The sequence below is a fragment of the Arabidopsis thaliana genome, chromosome 2, assembly GCF_000001735.4.
Source record: "Arabidopsis thaliana chromosome 2, partial sequence".
NCBI lineage: Eukaryota > Viridiplantae > Streptophyta > Magnoliopsida > Brassicales > Brassicaceae > Arabidopsis > Arabidopsis thaliana.
In genome coordinates this window covers 18175739-18191915 of record NC_003071.7, presented here as the reverse complement: position 1 = coordinate 18191915, position 16177 = coordinate 18175739, and the positions used below count along the sequence as shown (strand labels likewise).

The following is a 16177-nucleotide window of genomic DNA, read 5'->3' as shown; positions in this document are numbered from 1 at the left end:
TCTCTAATGATAAGAGCAGGTGGAGGTTTTCACCAACCCTTTACTTTATTTCGGAAGATCATCTTTTCCATAAACTTCCGATTCCGACAAACTCATACACTGATCGGTGTTAAGAAACCGTTAATTTTTGCTGACATGGATGCGAAGTAGATAAAAAGAAAAAAAAACGATGTTTCTTTGTTCAAATCACAGAATTAGAAACAAAATCAAAAGTCTAAATAGTCGTCGTTAACGTTAGTATAAATGGCATAGACAGAAATTCCTTCAGAATTCAAAGGCTGCTATCAGTAGGTGAACAGTTGACAAAAAGTTGAAAGAAAATATAATAGGCCCAAGAAAGCCCACTGGTCATATTTCTTTGAATTTGTTTAGCTTACCCTAATGCGTTGTCCAACTTATCCTGTCGTTAAATTTGTGATAGACGTTGCCGTTTTATATTAAAGAATGACTTTCTTTTTTGGTGCAAAATATTAAAGAATATGACTATGCAAATATCTCTCTATACAAAAGTATGTATATAGTTGGGTGAAAGAGCACAATAATAATCAATACAAAATTAATTTTATTCAGTCATTGTTTAATATGTTTTTGTTAAATTCATTAATTAATCTGTTAATCTCTCTATAAATAGATATCTTGTGCTTGAAGCTTCCCACAACTACTCAAAATGGCTGAAGAACAACAAAATTCGAGTTATAGCATTGGTGGAAACATTCTTCCTACTCCTGAAGAAGCTGCTACATTCCAGCCCCAAGTTGTTGCAGAAGGTGATTGACTATAATATACGTCTTATGTTCTACATGAAAAAGTTGTGAATATTTGATAAATGAGTCGCACTAAGAAAAATCATTTGCTTAAATCTTCTGAACATATAAACTCAGATTCTGTTAAATTAAATAGATTTTAAACTCAAAATCATTTAGTAAGGACTGAACTGATCATGTCATTTATATATGTATCTCTAAATTACTTCTTATTTAAAGTGTGTTTTTATCTTCAATACTCAAAAAAATCGACATTCTGTTTTTCATTTTAGATTGGATGGTAGAAAACAAAACAAAGAGGAATACATATAATGTAAAATTTCTAGAAAGTAATACTCGATAAAATAGTTCCACAGCTAATCATTTTTTTCATGTTCTTGATTGGTTTATCAATCAATATAATTAGTATCTCTATAATTTAATTTGTAGAAAATTTTACTGTAACTTATAAAATATATAGGCGGATGGGACAAATGTTGGGAAGACGGGGTAACACCATGGGACCAAGGAAGAGCCACACCTCTCATTCTTCATCTTCTCGACTCTTCAGCTCTCCCTCTTGGCCGTACCCTTGTCCCCGGCTGTGGCGGAGTTAGTCTTCTCTCTTTCCATTTTGGTTTGGTTTGAGTTCGAGCTTTTTTTTTAGTTTTTATATCTTTGTAGTTTAGAACATATTTAAGGATTTGGAGATTACAACCGAATCTAGTTTGAGTTGGTAACTTGGTATGATAGGTTTTCGGATTCAAATTCTAAGACTTAAATGCTTGTACATTAAAATTGTATGTTGTAATATTATTATGAACGTGAGTAGGGACACGACGTCGTTGCGATGGCAAGCCCTGAACGTTTCGTAGTTGGATTGGATATTTCTGACAAGGCTCTCAACAAAGCTAATGAGGTTAATCATAATAACTAACTTCTGGTAGTTAATCACCTCACTTCCTAATAATTAACGTTTGTCTTTGAATACTGAAAAAATAAATCACTTTCCGTTGATTATATATATATAGACTTACGGCTCCTCACCGAAGGCAGAGTACTTTTCGTTCGTGAAGGAAGATGTTTTCACTTGGCGTCCTAACGAATTATTTGACCTCATCTTCGATTATGTGTGAGTTTATTAACTATGAAAACATAATTTTAGCAATAAGGAATTGAAAATCCAATTAACTAATGTAGTAACTAACAGGTTTTTCTGCGCAATTGAACCGGAGATGAGACCTGCATGGGGTAAATCCATGCATGAACTCCTCAAACCTGACGGAGAACTTATAACTCTTATGTATCCGGTAATTATTTCATATTTTTGTCGTGAGAATGTTCCATATACAAATTCAATGATATATAAATATATGAATTAATACTTTGCCTTTCTATTAATTAGATGACCGACCACGAGGGTGGAGCTCCCTACAAAGTAGCTTTGTCTTCGTACGTAGTTAACCCCTCAATATGTCATATATATACAAAATCATTTAAGATTATTAATGACTAATTAAAATCCATAATTGTACTATACTTTCTTAACTAAATGTGTGTGTGTGTGTGTTTTCTTTTGAGAGTTTAGCTACGAAGATGTGTTGGTTCCGGTAGGATTTAAAGCGGTGTCCGTTGAGGAGAACCCAGACTCCATTCCCACTCGTAAGGTACTGTGCGAGATGACATATATGTTATATCAAAATATAAGTCGATATTTTATTTTGGTATATAAACATGCTTGTGAGTTGTGTTTTATTATTAGTTGCATGTTCAAATCGCATTATAATGATAATTCCTTCGGATGTATTATAACAGGGCAAAGAGAAGCTTGCGAGGTGGAAGAAGATTAACTGATTCAAGGGAGAGTCAGAGAGATCATATCTTACTGTTTAGTAAGATCAGTGTTATATATGTGTGTAAAATCCTAATCTATTAAGAATAAACTGAGTATCATATACTCTATGTAAGATATATGTGTTTAAAGGTGAATGCTTATCAGGCCGTGACCAGCGTCTACGTACGCCACGACGGTGGCGATCTCTCCCCTTGTTGTTATGTCACATGTTCCTTATCTGTATCTGTGTTATATTGTGTTTCAGTTTAATAAAGTTTCTCCTTTCCAATTAGAGTTTTTTACTCTATTGATTGGTGTGGAGTTTTGTTTCTAAAGAATTGTCTTTGCCAGCTTTCGAGTTTCTTTTCCTTATCCACGTGATATGGCTACAATTCTGATCATTCTCGCAGCTTCTTCAATGACTTTTATAAAGAAACATAAAATAATATGCCCTGGTGGAGAGCTTATCATAACATGCATTGATATGATGCTTCCTGTAAGAAAAAACATAAAAACATGTCTCTCATCAGAACAAATATCTTGGGACTCTGAAATGTATCTTTATTATTTTATGTTATGCAGTTCGATGATCGCTTGGAACCTCCATACCAAGTATCAGTTTCATCTTCTCTTAATCTTTTCACGACTCTATAACTCTCTTAACGTCTCTCAGTTTTGGTTAAATATCAAACTTGTTTAACTGTTTTGTAGCTATGAAGAGCTTTTGATTCCCTCAGGATATTTGAGGTCATCTCTATTGTGGATAACGAACTTGCTCCAGATACAAGACCGGGAAAAAAATAATTTCCACTTCAGATCACTTTATATTCATAGCGAAACAAGCAAGATAAAAAAAAAAAGAAGGACGTTTAATTAAAGTTTGAAGTTCACTTTTAGGGAATGTAAAAAGTTGGCCGATGGAAGAAGAAGAAGAAGTCAATGTGATAATACCTCATTACCATCACATCACACTCTCATGGCTCTAAAGTATTGTAATAAAATTTACATTGTTGGTTCTCCTAATAGAGTCATAACCTACACGTCTAAATACATAAATATATCAAAAGTTTCAATTTGTAATAAATAAAGTGTCTATTGAATGAGACGCAATGTCTAATTTTCTCATCCACAATATTCCTTGTTGGTTAAATCGGTACACCTTACAGAGAAAGAGATATGTTACACACAGTCAGATTTGGAAACAGTTGTCGTTTTGTGTTTTAAAAACGATGCCGTGCTTACTTTCAATCCAGTGTAAATGGGAGTTAGGTCGTATCTTGGATTATTGCTTCTATTAAATTTTGAGGTGGTCCCTTGTAATCACTCTCACTCGTGCGTGAGTCCGTGATCTCAGAAAGAGTCGTTTTTGGAGGTAAGACCATTTTCAATGTACAATTCTATTTTTCTTCTAAAATTTTTTATTTTTTATTTTTAGAAATAAGTTTATTTTAAAAGAAAGAAAGTTGATTTTGTTCAAATGTATGACTTTAAAATAAAATTATCTCTAAAATAGAGAAAAAAATATAGTAGTTTTACTTTTTACTCTATATACTGAGTTATCCCTATTTTTTTCTCTGTTTTATAGGTAACTCTATTTGAGAGTCAATACATTAGAGTAAAATCAATTTTATTTCCTATTAAATAAAATTATTTTTAAAATAGGAAAATAAAATAAAAATAGGCATTAGAAATGATCTAAATCATCCAACTATTTATTGGAAATTGGTGAATAATTGAGTGAAACTAGGGCCACTATTTCCACTTGCTTCTGATTTTCATACCATGGATAAGATGCGTCATAAGTCATGGTCTTTTTTATATATTATAATAATGGAATCAAATTGATACTATAGAGTATATATAGTCTTCTGAATTCTGATGAAATGTAAAACGGGAATATTAAAATAATGTTTCGTACTAAAAATTATTTTATAAATACATCAATATACTTAATTTTAAATTTTCGAATGTCAGATATATTAAAAATGCTATAATGATCATTTTAATTGTTTTTTCTCTATATGAAACACCAAAGGTATAAGTCTACCAAAATGCTATAATGTATGTAGTTAAATTGTCCAATATATGATTGGGGACTAAAATTCTAACGTAGCTACGTGTTCCAATGAGAGAACACACAAAATGAGCACAAAGTATAGAGGTTGAAACACACAATAATATAGCTTTATACAAAGTCACTTTATTCAATTATTGTATTTTAATTCACAATTCAATTATTGTTTTATAAATTGAATATAGTAATTCAATTTGCTATCCTCTATATAGATAGATATCATGTGCTTATAGCTTTCCACAACTTCAAGACCCCCAAAAAATATCAAAGTGTCATTAATAGAAAGACGAGAAAGAAAGACCAACCCTGAAACATGGCTGAAGAACAACAAAACTCAGATCAGAGCAATGGTGGAAACGTTATTCCAACTCCTGAAGAAGTTGCTACGTTCCTGCACAAAACTGTTGAAGAAGGTGATTTATTCTTCCCTCAATATCTTTTCTCACCATTAACGGGGATTTAGGTTTTTGGTCCATATATATAAACAGAGCTCGTGATTATGTATAGCGCCTTGTCACACTAACCAAAATCAAGTGCTTTCCGATCATTAAAGTTATATTTTGTTAAGTTTAACGAATCTTCTACTTAAAATTAAGATTGACTCATATATCACTAATGTGATTTTAATCATCTATGGACCCAAAAATTCTGAAAATTTTAAATTTTGGAAGCTAAACAAAAGGAAAATTAAATAAGAAATGTAACTAAATAAAATTATAAACAGGTGGATGGGAAAAATGTTGGGAAGAAGAGATAACACCATGGGACCAAGGGAGAGCCACACCTCTCATTGTTCATCTTGTCGACACTTCCTCACTCCCACTTGGCCGTGCTCTGGTCCCCGGCTGTGGTGGAGTCAGTCTTCTTCTAGCTTACCTCTCTCTCTATCTTTCCATTTGGTTATATATATATGGTTTGAATTCTATTTTTAAAATGAAAATTTTAATATAGAAAAATATATTCTTAACAATTTCAGATTTTTGTGATAAAAACCGAATCTAGTTTGAATTAGTATGATACGGTTTTGGACTCAACATCTTTTTTTTTTATGAAGACGCAATATAACTTCATTTACATTTCTTAAAGGAAGTTTAATTTTGGTGTAGTTTTTCTTCATTTATTTTGGTTGCTCTTCAGTTTTGTTATTGGTTTTTTAAGATGTGAATGTAAAAATATTATTTGTAATTAGAAAAAAAAAACTATTTAAACTGAATTAAAATCATCCAGTTGGCCTTTTATGAATTTCACTACTTAATTAAGATTGAACCAATTTTACTTAATTAAGATTGAACCAATATTATTTGGTTAGCCTCCCTAGTGAAACATTTTCATAATGAAATGATTGTTACTTAACATTGTGAATAAATATGTTATGAATGTGAGTAGGGACACGACGTCGTTGCGATGGCAAGTCCTGAACGCTTCGTTGTTGGATTGGATATTTCCGAAAGCGCACTCGCGAAAGCTAATGAGGTTAATTGGTTAATCATCTCACTTTCTTACGTATTCGTCTTTAGATACTGAAAATTAATAATATTTTATGTTGACTACATATAGACTTACGGCTCCTCACCAAAGGCAGAGTACTTTTCGTTCGTGAAGGAAGATGTTTTCACGTGGCGTCCTACTGAATTATTCGACCTCATCTTCGATTATGTGTGAGTTTATTAACTTATAATTGAAAACATAATTAAGGTTTGCATTACGTAACTAAACAAAAAATTTGGTTAGAAACATTAATGTGAAGGACCAGGCTAAGGTGTTTTATTTATTAAAAAGGTAACGAAAATTCAATTAACTAGTAATTATTAACAGGTTCTTCTGTGCCATTGAACCGGAGATGAGACCTGCATGGGCTAAATCTATGTATGAACTCTTAAAACCTGACGGCGAACTCATAACTCTCATGTATCCGGTAATAATTTTAATTTTTGGGTAAATATTCCATAATTTAGCTATATATAATCAAAGACTAAGTGGATTAATACTTTTGCCTTTATATTAATTAGATTACCGACCACGTTGGTGGACCTCCCTACAAAGTAGATGTCTCTACGTATGTAATCAATCCCTCAGTTTCTCTTATACATAATTATAGACTTATATATATGAATAATTGGATATAGCTAAACTTAAATGTTAATTATTGTGTGTTTTATGTGGATCAGCTTCGAAGAGGTGTTGGTGCCTATAGGATTTAAGGCAGTGTCTGTCGAGGAGAATCCTCACGCCATTCCAACTCGTAAGGTACAATAGAAGTATACTCACATCGTGCGATATTATACTTATATTCAACGTACTAGACATTCTTTCATTTTTAGATAATTTTATACATTCAATTAATATACTACTTAATTAATTAAACCGTTTAACCAAAAAAATTCTTTCAGTTTTTTTTATAATAAATTTATTTGTTTATTAATAGGTTTTCTAAACTGAATTGTGTCATAAATATTGACTTTTTTGGGGCTACATGAAACACTAAAAAGAAATGGACATGGCAAATAGGTATCTCTGTGTAGTTGTGCTATCTTATGTGGATCTGATAAATAAAAACCAAATGGACAGGGCAAAGAGAAGCTGGGAAGGTGGAAGAAGATCAATTGATCCCTAAGAAAGAGATCTTACTGTTTGGTAAGAGTGTTATATGTGTGATCTACAAAGAGTAAAATGATTATCTTCCTTTATTTGCTCTATGTATGTTTCAATGTTGATGATTATTATGAGTAACAATAATGTTTATTATCAAACAATCTCTTTTATCATACTTAAAACTAAAATAATACAAACAAAAAACATAATAAACGGAGTTATAGGTGAATGTATAGTAGATATGCAAGCAAAATGATATAAACCCACAAAAAAAGTGCTCCTTAACGTTGCAATTTAAGTTATTTAACCCAAAGCATGTAGAACCAAAATGAACAGAGTCATTATCCGTTGCATGACTAACAAGGAAGAAGCAAAACATCAACCAAAACCGTAAGACTCAAGGGGTCACTGGCTTCTTGCTTCGACGTGACGTTAGACATCTTTGGAACCCTAAATTCCACAAGAAGGAACACACACTGATTACAGGGGCAGCGGAATCAACGTCCGACAATATTATTGGGCCTTTTCTCAACTCAAAAGCCCAATACATTGGTAGCCCATATGATTAAAATGAATCTCTTTTGTTATTACATTCACACTTAGACATAAACACTCAAATAATACAAAAACGAAAGAAGAAGATGATAAATTAAGGCAAAGAGAGATGGAGCGTATTGCAGAGAAATCTTCCATGAAAAATGGAGAAGAAGCTAGAGAAGCAACAAACTCTCTTCTTCTCGCCATGTTTCTCCCGAACACTTCGCTCCATCTCTCTCTTTCTTCTCTTACATTTTCTTCTCCCCATTTCTCTCATTCTCTCTTCCTCTTCTCTTTCCTCAATCTTTCGCCATGGATATCATCAACAACAACCACCGTGACGAAAACGATGACGACGAAGAAGAAGCTCTCTCCGCCATGAGCTCTGTTCCTCCTCCTCGAAAAATCCATTCCTATAGCCACCAGCTTCGTGCCACCGGTCAAAAAGGTCACCACCGTCAACGTCAACACAGCCTCGACGACATTCCTAAAATCACTGAAATCGTCTCCGGTTGTGGTATCTCCGGCGATTCTTCCGATGACGAGTTCTATCCTTACGCCACCACCACCAATTCCTCATCTTTCCCTTTCACCGGAGGAGATACAGGAGATTCTGATGATTACTTGCACCAGCCTGAGATCGGAGAAGATTTTCAACCTCTTCCTGAATTCGTCGGATCCGGAGGCGGTGTTGGGATGTTTAAAGTCCCGACGCGGTCTCCTTTGCACTCGGCGCGTCCTCCTTGTTTAGAGTTGAGACCACATCCGTTGAAGGAGACTCAGGTTGGGAGATTCTTGAGGAACATTGCTTGTACGGAGACGCAATTGTGGGCTGGACAAGAGAGTGGTGTTAGATTCTGGAACTTTGATGATGCCTTTGAGCCAGGTTGTGGTTTAAGCGGCCGTGTACAGAGAGGTGATGAGGATGCTGCACCGTTTCAAGAGTCGGCTAGTACTTCTCCCACCACTTGTTTGATGGTTGATAATGGGAATAGGCTTGTTTGGAGTGGTCATAAAGATGGAAAGATTCGGTCTTGGAAGATGGATTATGTGCTTGATGATGGTGATGATTCTCCTTTCAAGGAAGGTCTAGCTTGGCAAGCTCATAAGGGTCCTGTCAATTCCGTAATCATGAGTTCTTATGGTAATAATTTCTACCTCAAAAAAAATTCATATACTTTATATATAGTCTTGTAATGAATTCAATCTGAAACCCATTGTTTGTATTTGGAAAATGCAGGCGATTTGTGGTCATGTTCAGAAGGTGGTGTGATAAAGATATGGACTTGGGAATCTATGGAGAAATCTCTTTCGCTTAGGTTGGAGGAGAAGCATATGGCTGCTTTGTTGGTGGAAAGGTCAGGGATTGATCTCAGGGCTCAAGTTACTGTCAACGGGACTTGCAATATATCTTCCTCTGAAGTCAAGTGTTTGTTAGCTGATAATGTAAGATCCAAAGTTTGGGCTGCTCAGCTTCAAACCTTCTCCTTGTGGTGAGTATTGATTGATACTTGAGCTCCTGATTGCAAGTTTTGATCTTTTTGTGTCTTCTTTGATGTGATATTCTTATGGATGCTCAATATCTTTGCAGGGATGGTCGTACAAAAGAGTTACTGAAAGTGTTCAACTCAGAAGGTCAGACTGAAAACAGGGTTGACATGCCATTGGGGCAGGATCAGCCTGCTGCTGAAGATGAGATGAAGGCCAAAATTGCTTCCACTTCGAAGAAGGAGAAACCGCATGGATTCTTGCAACGCTCAAGGAATGCTATAATGGGAGCTGCGGATGCTGTTAGAAGGGTTGCAACAAGAGGAGGAGGGGCTTATGAAGATGCCAAAAGAACAGAAGCCATGGTTTTAGCCGGGGATGGCATGATTTGGACCGGCTGCACAAATGGATTGCTTATACAATGGGACGGAAATGGAAACCGGTTGCAAGATTTCCGTCACCATCAATGTGCTGTACTGTGTTTCTGCACGTTCGGGGAAAGGATATACATTGGTTATGTTAGTGGTCACATCCAGATAATTGATCTCGAAGGTAATCTAATCGCGGGATGGGTTGCACATAATAACGCAGTGATTAAGATGGCAGCAGCCGATGGCTACATTTTCAGCTTAGCCACTCATGGTGGTATACGTGGATGGCCTGTGATTTCTCCTGGGCCTCTTGACGGGATAATAAGGTCGGAACTGGCTGAAAAAGAACGGACATATGCTCAGACAGACAGTGTTAGGATTCTGACTGGTTCATGGAATGTTGGCCAGGGAAAAGCTTCCCATGATGCGCTTATGTCTTGGTTAGGCTCTGTAGCATCAGATGTTGGTATTCTTGTCGTAGGCTTGCAAGAAGTAGAGATGGGTGCTGGGTTTTTGGCAATGTCAGCTGCTAAAGAATCGGTGAGACAATAGTTGAAAACAAGAACTCTGACTCTTTATTCTTCATGAAAAGGTTTATTTGAATGCGTTATTTATGTCATTCTTGACCTCTTTTTGGTCTTGTATTAGGTAGGAGGAAACGAAGGGAGTACGATAGGGCAGTACTGGATAGACACAATAGGGAAAACCTTAGACGAAAAAGCAGTGTTTGAACGCATGGGATCAAGGCAGTTAGCTGGTTTGCTCATTTCACTTTGGTGAGTTGTGAATCCATGAGATACCTTATCCAATAAAACAAGTGCTGCTATATATGTAATTTGATGTTTTCCTGAATTTTTGTTTTTTCAATTCAGGGTGAGGAAGAATCTGAGAACCCATGTAGGCGATATTGATGTTGCAGCAGTTCCATGTGGTTTTGGACGCGCAATAGGAAACAAGGTAAATATTTCTTTGTCTTCAGGATGAAAAAGAAAGTTAAAACCTGAGCTTATTCCCTTTACCTAAGTTTTATGACCATCCATTTCTAAATACTCTAGTTACCATTGCATCTAGCTTTTTGTTTCATTCTCTCCAACAATGTAGATCATTCTGGGTTCTGATAGCAGCATTCCACCTGATTTATTTTTGTATATCAAACCAGGGAGGTGTAGGTTTGAGAATTAGGGTCTTTGATCGGATTATGTGCTTCATCAACTGTCACTTGGCTGCTCATCTAGAAGCTGTAAACCGCAGAAATGCTGATTTTGATCACATATACAAAACAATGTCCTTTACCCGGTCATCAAATGCTCATAATGCACCAGCCGGTATATTTCTATCCCCAATTTTTCACCTAACTTATCTTTCTTGAAGCCATCTGCCTGTATACCTCATGACTTTGAACTTTTGCAGCTGGTGTGTCTACCGGTTCTCATACCACAAAGAGCGCAAATGTAAGCATCCTTTTGCCTTCCTCTCTAGTTTAACACAAAGCTAATGATCATGGTTACACCTTTGGTTTGAGTTTCTTGCTTACCTTAGACCCATCACATTTTCTGTAGAATGCAAACGTTAACACAGAAGAGACAAAACAGGACCTAGCTGAGGCGGACATGGTTGTATTTTTTGGTGATTTCAACTACCGCCTCTTTGGTATATCATATGATGAAGCTAGGGACTTTGTCTCACAAAGAAGCTTCGATTGGCTTAGAGAAAAAGATCAGCTCAGGGCAGAGATGAAAGCTGGAAGAGTATTCCAAGGAATGCGTGAAGCCATCATTACATTCCCTCCAACTTATAAGTTTGAAAGACACCGGCCTGGCTTAGGAGGTACATAAACCGCACTTTGTATGCAAGTGTTTGGTTTCATCCAATCGCATATTAAAGTTTTGACCTTTGTTTTGTCAATGCTTTCTGCCTCAGGGTACGATTCGGGTGAGAAAAAGCGGATTCCTGCATGGTGTGACAGAGTAATATTCAGAGACACGCGTACGAGTCCAGAATCTGAGTGCAGTTTAGACTGTCCTGTTGTTGCTTCGATTATGTTGTAAGATTTTCCTTACACACTACTGAGATCCAAACCCTTTTATATCCTCCAAAAGTCTTTAACAATTTCGTTTTGGGGGGTTATGGATAGGTATGATGCTTGTATGGATGTGACAGAGAGTGATCACAAACCGGTCCGTTGCAAATTCCATGTCAAGATTGAGCATGTTGATAGATCGGTAAGGAGACAAGAGTTTGGGAGAATCATCAAGACCAACGAGAAAGTCAGAGCGTTGCTCAACGACCTACGTTATGTACCAGAGACAATTGTCAGCAGCAACAGCATCGTTCTCCAGAACCAAGACACCTTCGTGCTTCGCATCACCAACAAATGCGTCAAGGAAAACGCTGTGTTCAGGATCTTGTGCGAAGGGCAGAGTACAGTGAGAGAAGACGAAGACACACTTGAGTTACATCCGTTAGGATCATTCGGTTTCCCACGGTGGCTCGAGGTATCCAAACTAAAACGATCAATCCTTAGTCACAATTCTCTCAAGACTCGCCTTGTTATGATGACTCGGTCTTCTTCTTTTTTTCTTTTTTTTCAGGTAATGCCAGCTGCAGGAACTATAAAACCGGATAGTTCAGTGGAGGTATCGGTTCACCATGAGGAGTTCCATACATTAGAAGAGTTTGTAGATGGGATTCCTCAGAATTGGTGGTGTGAGGACACACGGGATAAAGAAGCAATACTTGTGGTGAATGTACAAGGAGGTTGTTCGACTGAGACTGTGTGCCACCGGGTCCATGTTCGGCACTGCTTCTCGGCTAAAAATCTTAGGATCGACTCCAATCCATCTAACTCCAAATCTCAGAGTTTGAAGAAGAACGAAGGAGATTCCAACTCAAAGTCTTCGAAGAAGAGCGATGGAGATTCTAACTCCAAGTCCTCGAAGAAGAGCGATGGGGATTCTAACTCCAAGTCTTCGAAGAAGAGCGATGGGGATTCCAACTCCAAGTCTTCGAAGAAGAGCGACGGGGATTCCAACTCCAAGTCTTCGAAGAAGAGCGATGGGGATTCCAACTCCAAGTCTTCGAAGAAGAGCGATGGAGACTCCAACTCCAAGTCTTCGAAGAAGAGTGATGGAGACTCCTGCTCCAAGTCACAGAAGAAGAGCGATGGAGACACCAACTCCAAGTCTCAGAAGAAGGGCGATGGAGATTCGAGCTCCAAGTCTCACAAGAAGAACGATGGAGATTCGAGCTCCAAGTCTCACAAGAAGAACGATGGAGATTCAAGCTCTAAGTCTCACAAGAAGAGCGATGGAGATTCGAGCTCTAAGTCTCACAAGAAGAGCGAAGGAGACTCCAGTTCTAAGTCTCACAAGAAGAACGATGGAGATTCTTCAAGCTCATACAAGTCGCAGAGTGGGAAGAAAAACAGTAACTCGTCAACTGTAGAGGAGAGCCGGAATAACCACAACAAACGTTGACTTCAAAAAAAAAAAGCTCAGTGTATTTATTTTGAGTAAATTTACCAACCTACTTAAAACTGTAAATTGTCCATGCTCACTTGTTTGTATTCATACTTTTTACATTCAATATTTTTTAGAGTATAACTATACATTGATCTCTCTATACCTAGCTGAACTTGGGACAAACATTTTGATTTTTGATTCAAATACGCTTTACATTAATAAAAAAAATATCAAACGAATGTTTGACTTGAATCTTTAATAGGTCCAAATATATTTTGTACGAAAAAGGGTACAAACTGAAGTTTCAAGATATATATGGATGAAGACGCAAAACAAAATAACTCGATCACAGAAGGCAAAAAATACTCTGCGTCCATGACGGTGTAATGTCATCTAAACACACTTCAAATTCCATGAATTATATATCAAAGACAACCTTGAGGCATCACTACACCAGCCTTAACTCCTTTAATATTCTTACAAGTCGAAGTAGCGGACCGACCGTTAAACGTTAGCTTAATATCATGCAATCTAATCGCTTGGCACGGATTACTGCGACTGCAATCAAACGTTAAAGCCTGTTGCGTCCGCGACGTCCCTTGAATGTTTCTATACACAACCTGACTAATCTTCACTCCAGAACCCTACAAATATACAAGCCAATCAAATCAAGTTTCTAGAATTCCTTTGTATATGTAGGAAGCTAGGTTTCAATTTCGATTAAGAAATTTACCTGTTTAGGACAACCTTGATTACTAGGGCAGTAATTTTGATCGACAATGATCGGATTCTGAACATTTTTCATGATCAGATTCTGGAACAAAACGTTTCTTACAAAACCTGTACTTTGTCTAGCCCATGTCTTGATCCGAACACCATTATCCGAGCCCGAAAAAACAGAGTTTATCAACGTTATGTTCTCTACTCCAGCTTCATTTGCATCTCTCCCTAAACTCCCAATACTGCAAACAATTAATATTTAATAATCAGTATTAAGAAGATTTTTGAATCTTGCTCTCCAAGCTATTAAATAAGAATAATAGATCGTAACCTGATTCCATGGCCTGGACCGCAATTGAGTTTAGACATGTAGAGGTTACGAGTTCCTGGACCAATAGAGATACAATCATCTCCGGTATGAAAAGTGCCATCGGTTACGGTAACACCAGCAGAACCTTGGACGTGGAGGCCATCTGTGTTCGGACTTTGGTCTGGAGCCACTAGCTTTACTTTCCGGACAATTACATTGTTGCAGCTGTTTATCACTAAATGTGTTGTTTGACTGTTTATAGACGTTAAGCCACTAACTACGACGTCGTTTGCCCAGTTAAACGTCATTGACTGCAAAAAAACATCATCACCAATGTCAAACTTACTACCATATCATCACCGATGTCAGATTAAAAACCCCCACGAAAATATTAAAAAAGTTAGTTAAACGGTTATCTTACTCTGGCGCCAACAGGGCAACTCTTTCCGGATTTTCGACAAGCCCAAAAAGAAGCACCTCTAGCATCTAAAGTTCCTCCAATGATTGAGATCCGGTTAACTTTCACGAACAAGATCCAATAACCGGAATTTCCCAAACCGCGGTAATCCGAAGGAGCTACAATCGTTCCATAGATCTGAAACGTTATTCTACTGCGGCATGGACCTCGAAACTCCACCGGTTTGAGCAAGAAGCTTCCTCTCGGGACCGTTACAGTAACCGCTGCAGCTGAACGGCAAGCTGCTTGCCACGCGCCAAGGAAGGCTTTAGTGGAGTCGGTTCGACCGTCCGGTTTAGCACCGAAGCTGACAACATTGTAGTTGGAAGCAGCCGTTGATGATTTCATCAGCAAGAAACTTGAAAAGAACATCAGCAAAACAGCTACAAGCTTATTATTATCCATGTTTAATGTTTCTTAATTACAAAGAGAAAGAGTAATAGATCTTTGTAGATTTTGGATTTTGTAAAGTATTTATGTTTTGTTTTTTTGTTGAAGTGTGAGGGTGAAGTAATAATCGTAAACGGTTATGACGGGTATTTATATGTAATTGTGTAGATAGTGGTATGTTTGGATATTTTTTAAAAAGTAAACGTACGTTTAAATTATAATAGCTAATGATTGTTTGATTAAATTCAAATGAATGATATGTACGGTTCGCATAATCACATGTGATGATGATAAGCAGTTGTGAATTCCTTAAATAATGCTGATCTAAAAACGAGTAAGCATGTGATCCATGTTCGCTTGTATATGTTAGTTTCAATAGTACTAAATAGGTAATTTCAAAATAAAATAAAAGAAAGCATGCTAGTGCCCATGGACTTTTCTATCGTTCTTCGGTTAAAATTATATTTAATATATATACTCCAGTATTTATCTAAGAATATACATAAATTGGATCAGGTTTCATGTGTTGCATAATTTATGGCATGTGACATGTGGACTATGGAAATCTTATATTCAATCGTGTCCGTAGAAGAAGAAACGCCACCGAATCCTACGGTCTTGACCAGCGTTAGTCAACAAAAACTCTTAGGAAAAAAAGAAAGAATACTGAAAGTCAACCAATGTTTACGTATCACGTAATAAGCAACATGTAACATGGGATGTAACATAATTAAATATATGGCCATTTGGGAAATCAACATGTATTAGAATAATTATCAGATGGGGTTTACGTAAATGGAGATGGGCCGTAGTCCGTACCGTTACCAATGACGGTTAGTCTCAATTCTTAAATGATTTTCTTCTCCAACTAGCGTAATTAATAATTTTTGATTTGAATACTCAAGCATGTTGGCTTGGGACGGAAGGTATTATCAAAAGCTTTACAGGGAACTAAGAAGGCATTACAGAGCAAGTAATAATAATTTATTAGGTTAGTTGCAGAAGAACTAAGGTTTAGTATCATCAGGTTCTTGCTCATCAGAAAGAAACCGATTTAATTAGCGCATATAATGGTGAAGAACGACGACATTTCAAAGGAATGTGTTGCAGATGAATCTAATGTAGGGTGAGTGTCCAATATCGCGAGGGAACCTTTGATCAAAGGAACATTTTCCACAATGTCGCTAGTGTCATTTCATC

General features: G+C 36.7%; 4 protein-coding genes and 1 non-coding gene across 13 annotated transcripts; 4 read left to right on the top strand and 1 right to left on the bottom strand.

Moving 5' to 3' along the window:
• Positions 1-567: 567 nt before the first annotated feature.
• On the top strand, positions 568-2912 carry HOL2 (S-adenosyl-L-methionine-dependent methyltransferases superfamily protein). 6 transcript variants are annotated; one of them, NM_129954.4, is made up of 8 exons: positions 568-767; positions 1225-1355; positions 1576-1662; positions 1775-1875; positions 1954-2053; positions 2149-2195; positions 2332-2410; positions 2559-2912. In NM_129954.4, exons 1-8 carry the CDS (start codon positions 668-670, stop codon positions 2595-2597), a joined length of 684 nt encoding a protein of 227 aa, NP_181920.1. In that variant the 5' UTR covers positions 568-667; the 3' UTR covers positions 2598-2912. The 6 variants fall into 6 exon arrangements, with proteins under 6 accessions (NP_181920.1, NP_001118521.1, NP_001318421.1 ...); NM_001125049.1 differs by having other exon boundaries at positions 2149-2199; positions 2559-2908; NM_001337066.1 differs by having other exon boundaries at positions 636-767; positions 1225-1487; positions 2559-2908.
• Positions 2913-3055: 143 nt separating this feature from the next.
• Positions 3056-3615, top strand: AT2G00910. Its single transcript, NR_143701.1, has 2 exons — positions 3056-3189; positions 3289-3615. It is a non-coding gene; the product is annotated as an uncharacterized misc_RNA (transcript).
• A 942-nt stretch (positions 3616-4557) lies between these two features.
• HOL1 (HARMLESS TO OZONE LAYER 1) lies at positions 4558-7507 on the top strand. Of its 3 annotated transcripts, none has more exons than NM_129953.3 (8): positions 4558-5064; positions 5376-5506; positions 6038-6124; positions 6209-6309; positions 6467-6566; positions 6661-6707; positions 6820-6898; positions 7220-7507. In NM_129953.3, the coding sequence occupies exons 1-8, from the start codon at positions 4965-4967 to the stop codon at positions 7256-7258; spliced, it is 684 nt and encodes a 227-aa protein (NP_181919.1). In that variant the 5' UTR covers positions 4558-4964; the 3' UTR covers positions 7259-7507. The 3 variants fall into 3 exon arrangements, with proteins under 3 accessions (NP_181919.1, NP_001318420.1, NP_001154577.1); NM_001337065.1 differs by having other exon boundaries at positions 4888-5064; positions 7077-7425; NM_001161105.2 differs by lacking the exon at positions 4558-5064 and having other exon boundaries at positions 5484-5662; positions 6820-6893; positions 7220-7425.
• Positions 7508-7826: 319 nt separating this feature from the next.
• On the top strand, positions 7827-13328 carry 5PTase12 (Endonuclease/exonuclease/phosphatase family protein). Of its 2 annotated transcripts, NM_129952.7 has the most exons (11): positions 7827-8924; positions 9021-9273; positions 9372-10179; positions 10288-10415; positions 10512-10596; positions 10799-10964; positions 11050-11090; positions 11199-11466; positions 11560-11683; positions 11774-12134; positions 12231-13328. In NM_129952.7, the coding sequence occupies exons 1-11, from the start codon at positions 8093-8095 to the stop codon at positions 13113-13115; spliced, it is 3951 nt and encodes a 1316-aa protein (NP_181918.4). In that variant the 5' UTR covers positions 7827-8092; the 3' UTR covers positions 13116-13328. The 2 variants fall into 2 exon arrangements, with proteins under 2 accessions (NP_181918.4, NP_001323432.1); NM_001337064.1 differs by having other exon boundaries at positions 11774-13328.
• Positions 12738-15085, bottom strand: AT2G43890 (Pectin lyase-like superfamily protein). Its single transcript, NM_129951.2, has 4 exons — positions 14552-15085; positions 14152-14441; positions 13834-14062; positions 12738-13744 (listed from the first exon to the last, which is right to left on the bottom strand). Exons 1-4 carry the CDS (start codon positions 14990-14992, stop codon positions 13526-13528), a joined length of 1179 nt encoding a protein of 392 aa, NP_181917.1. The 5' UTR covers positions 14993-15085; the 3' UTR covers positions 12738-13525.
• Between the last annotated feature and the right edge of the window lie 1092 nt (positions 15086-16177).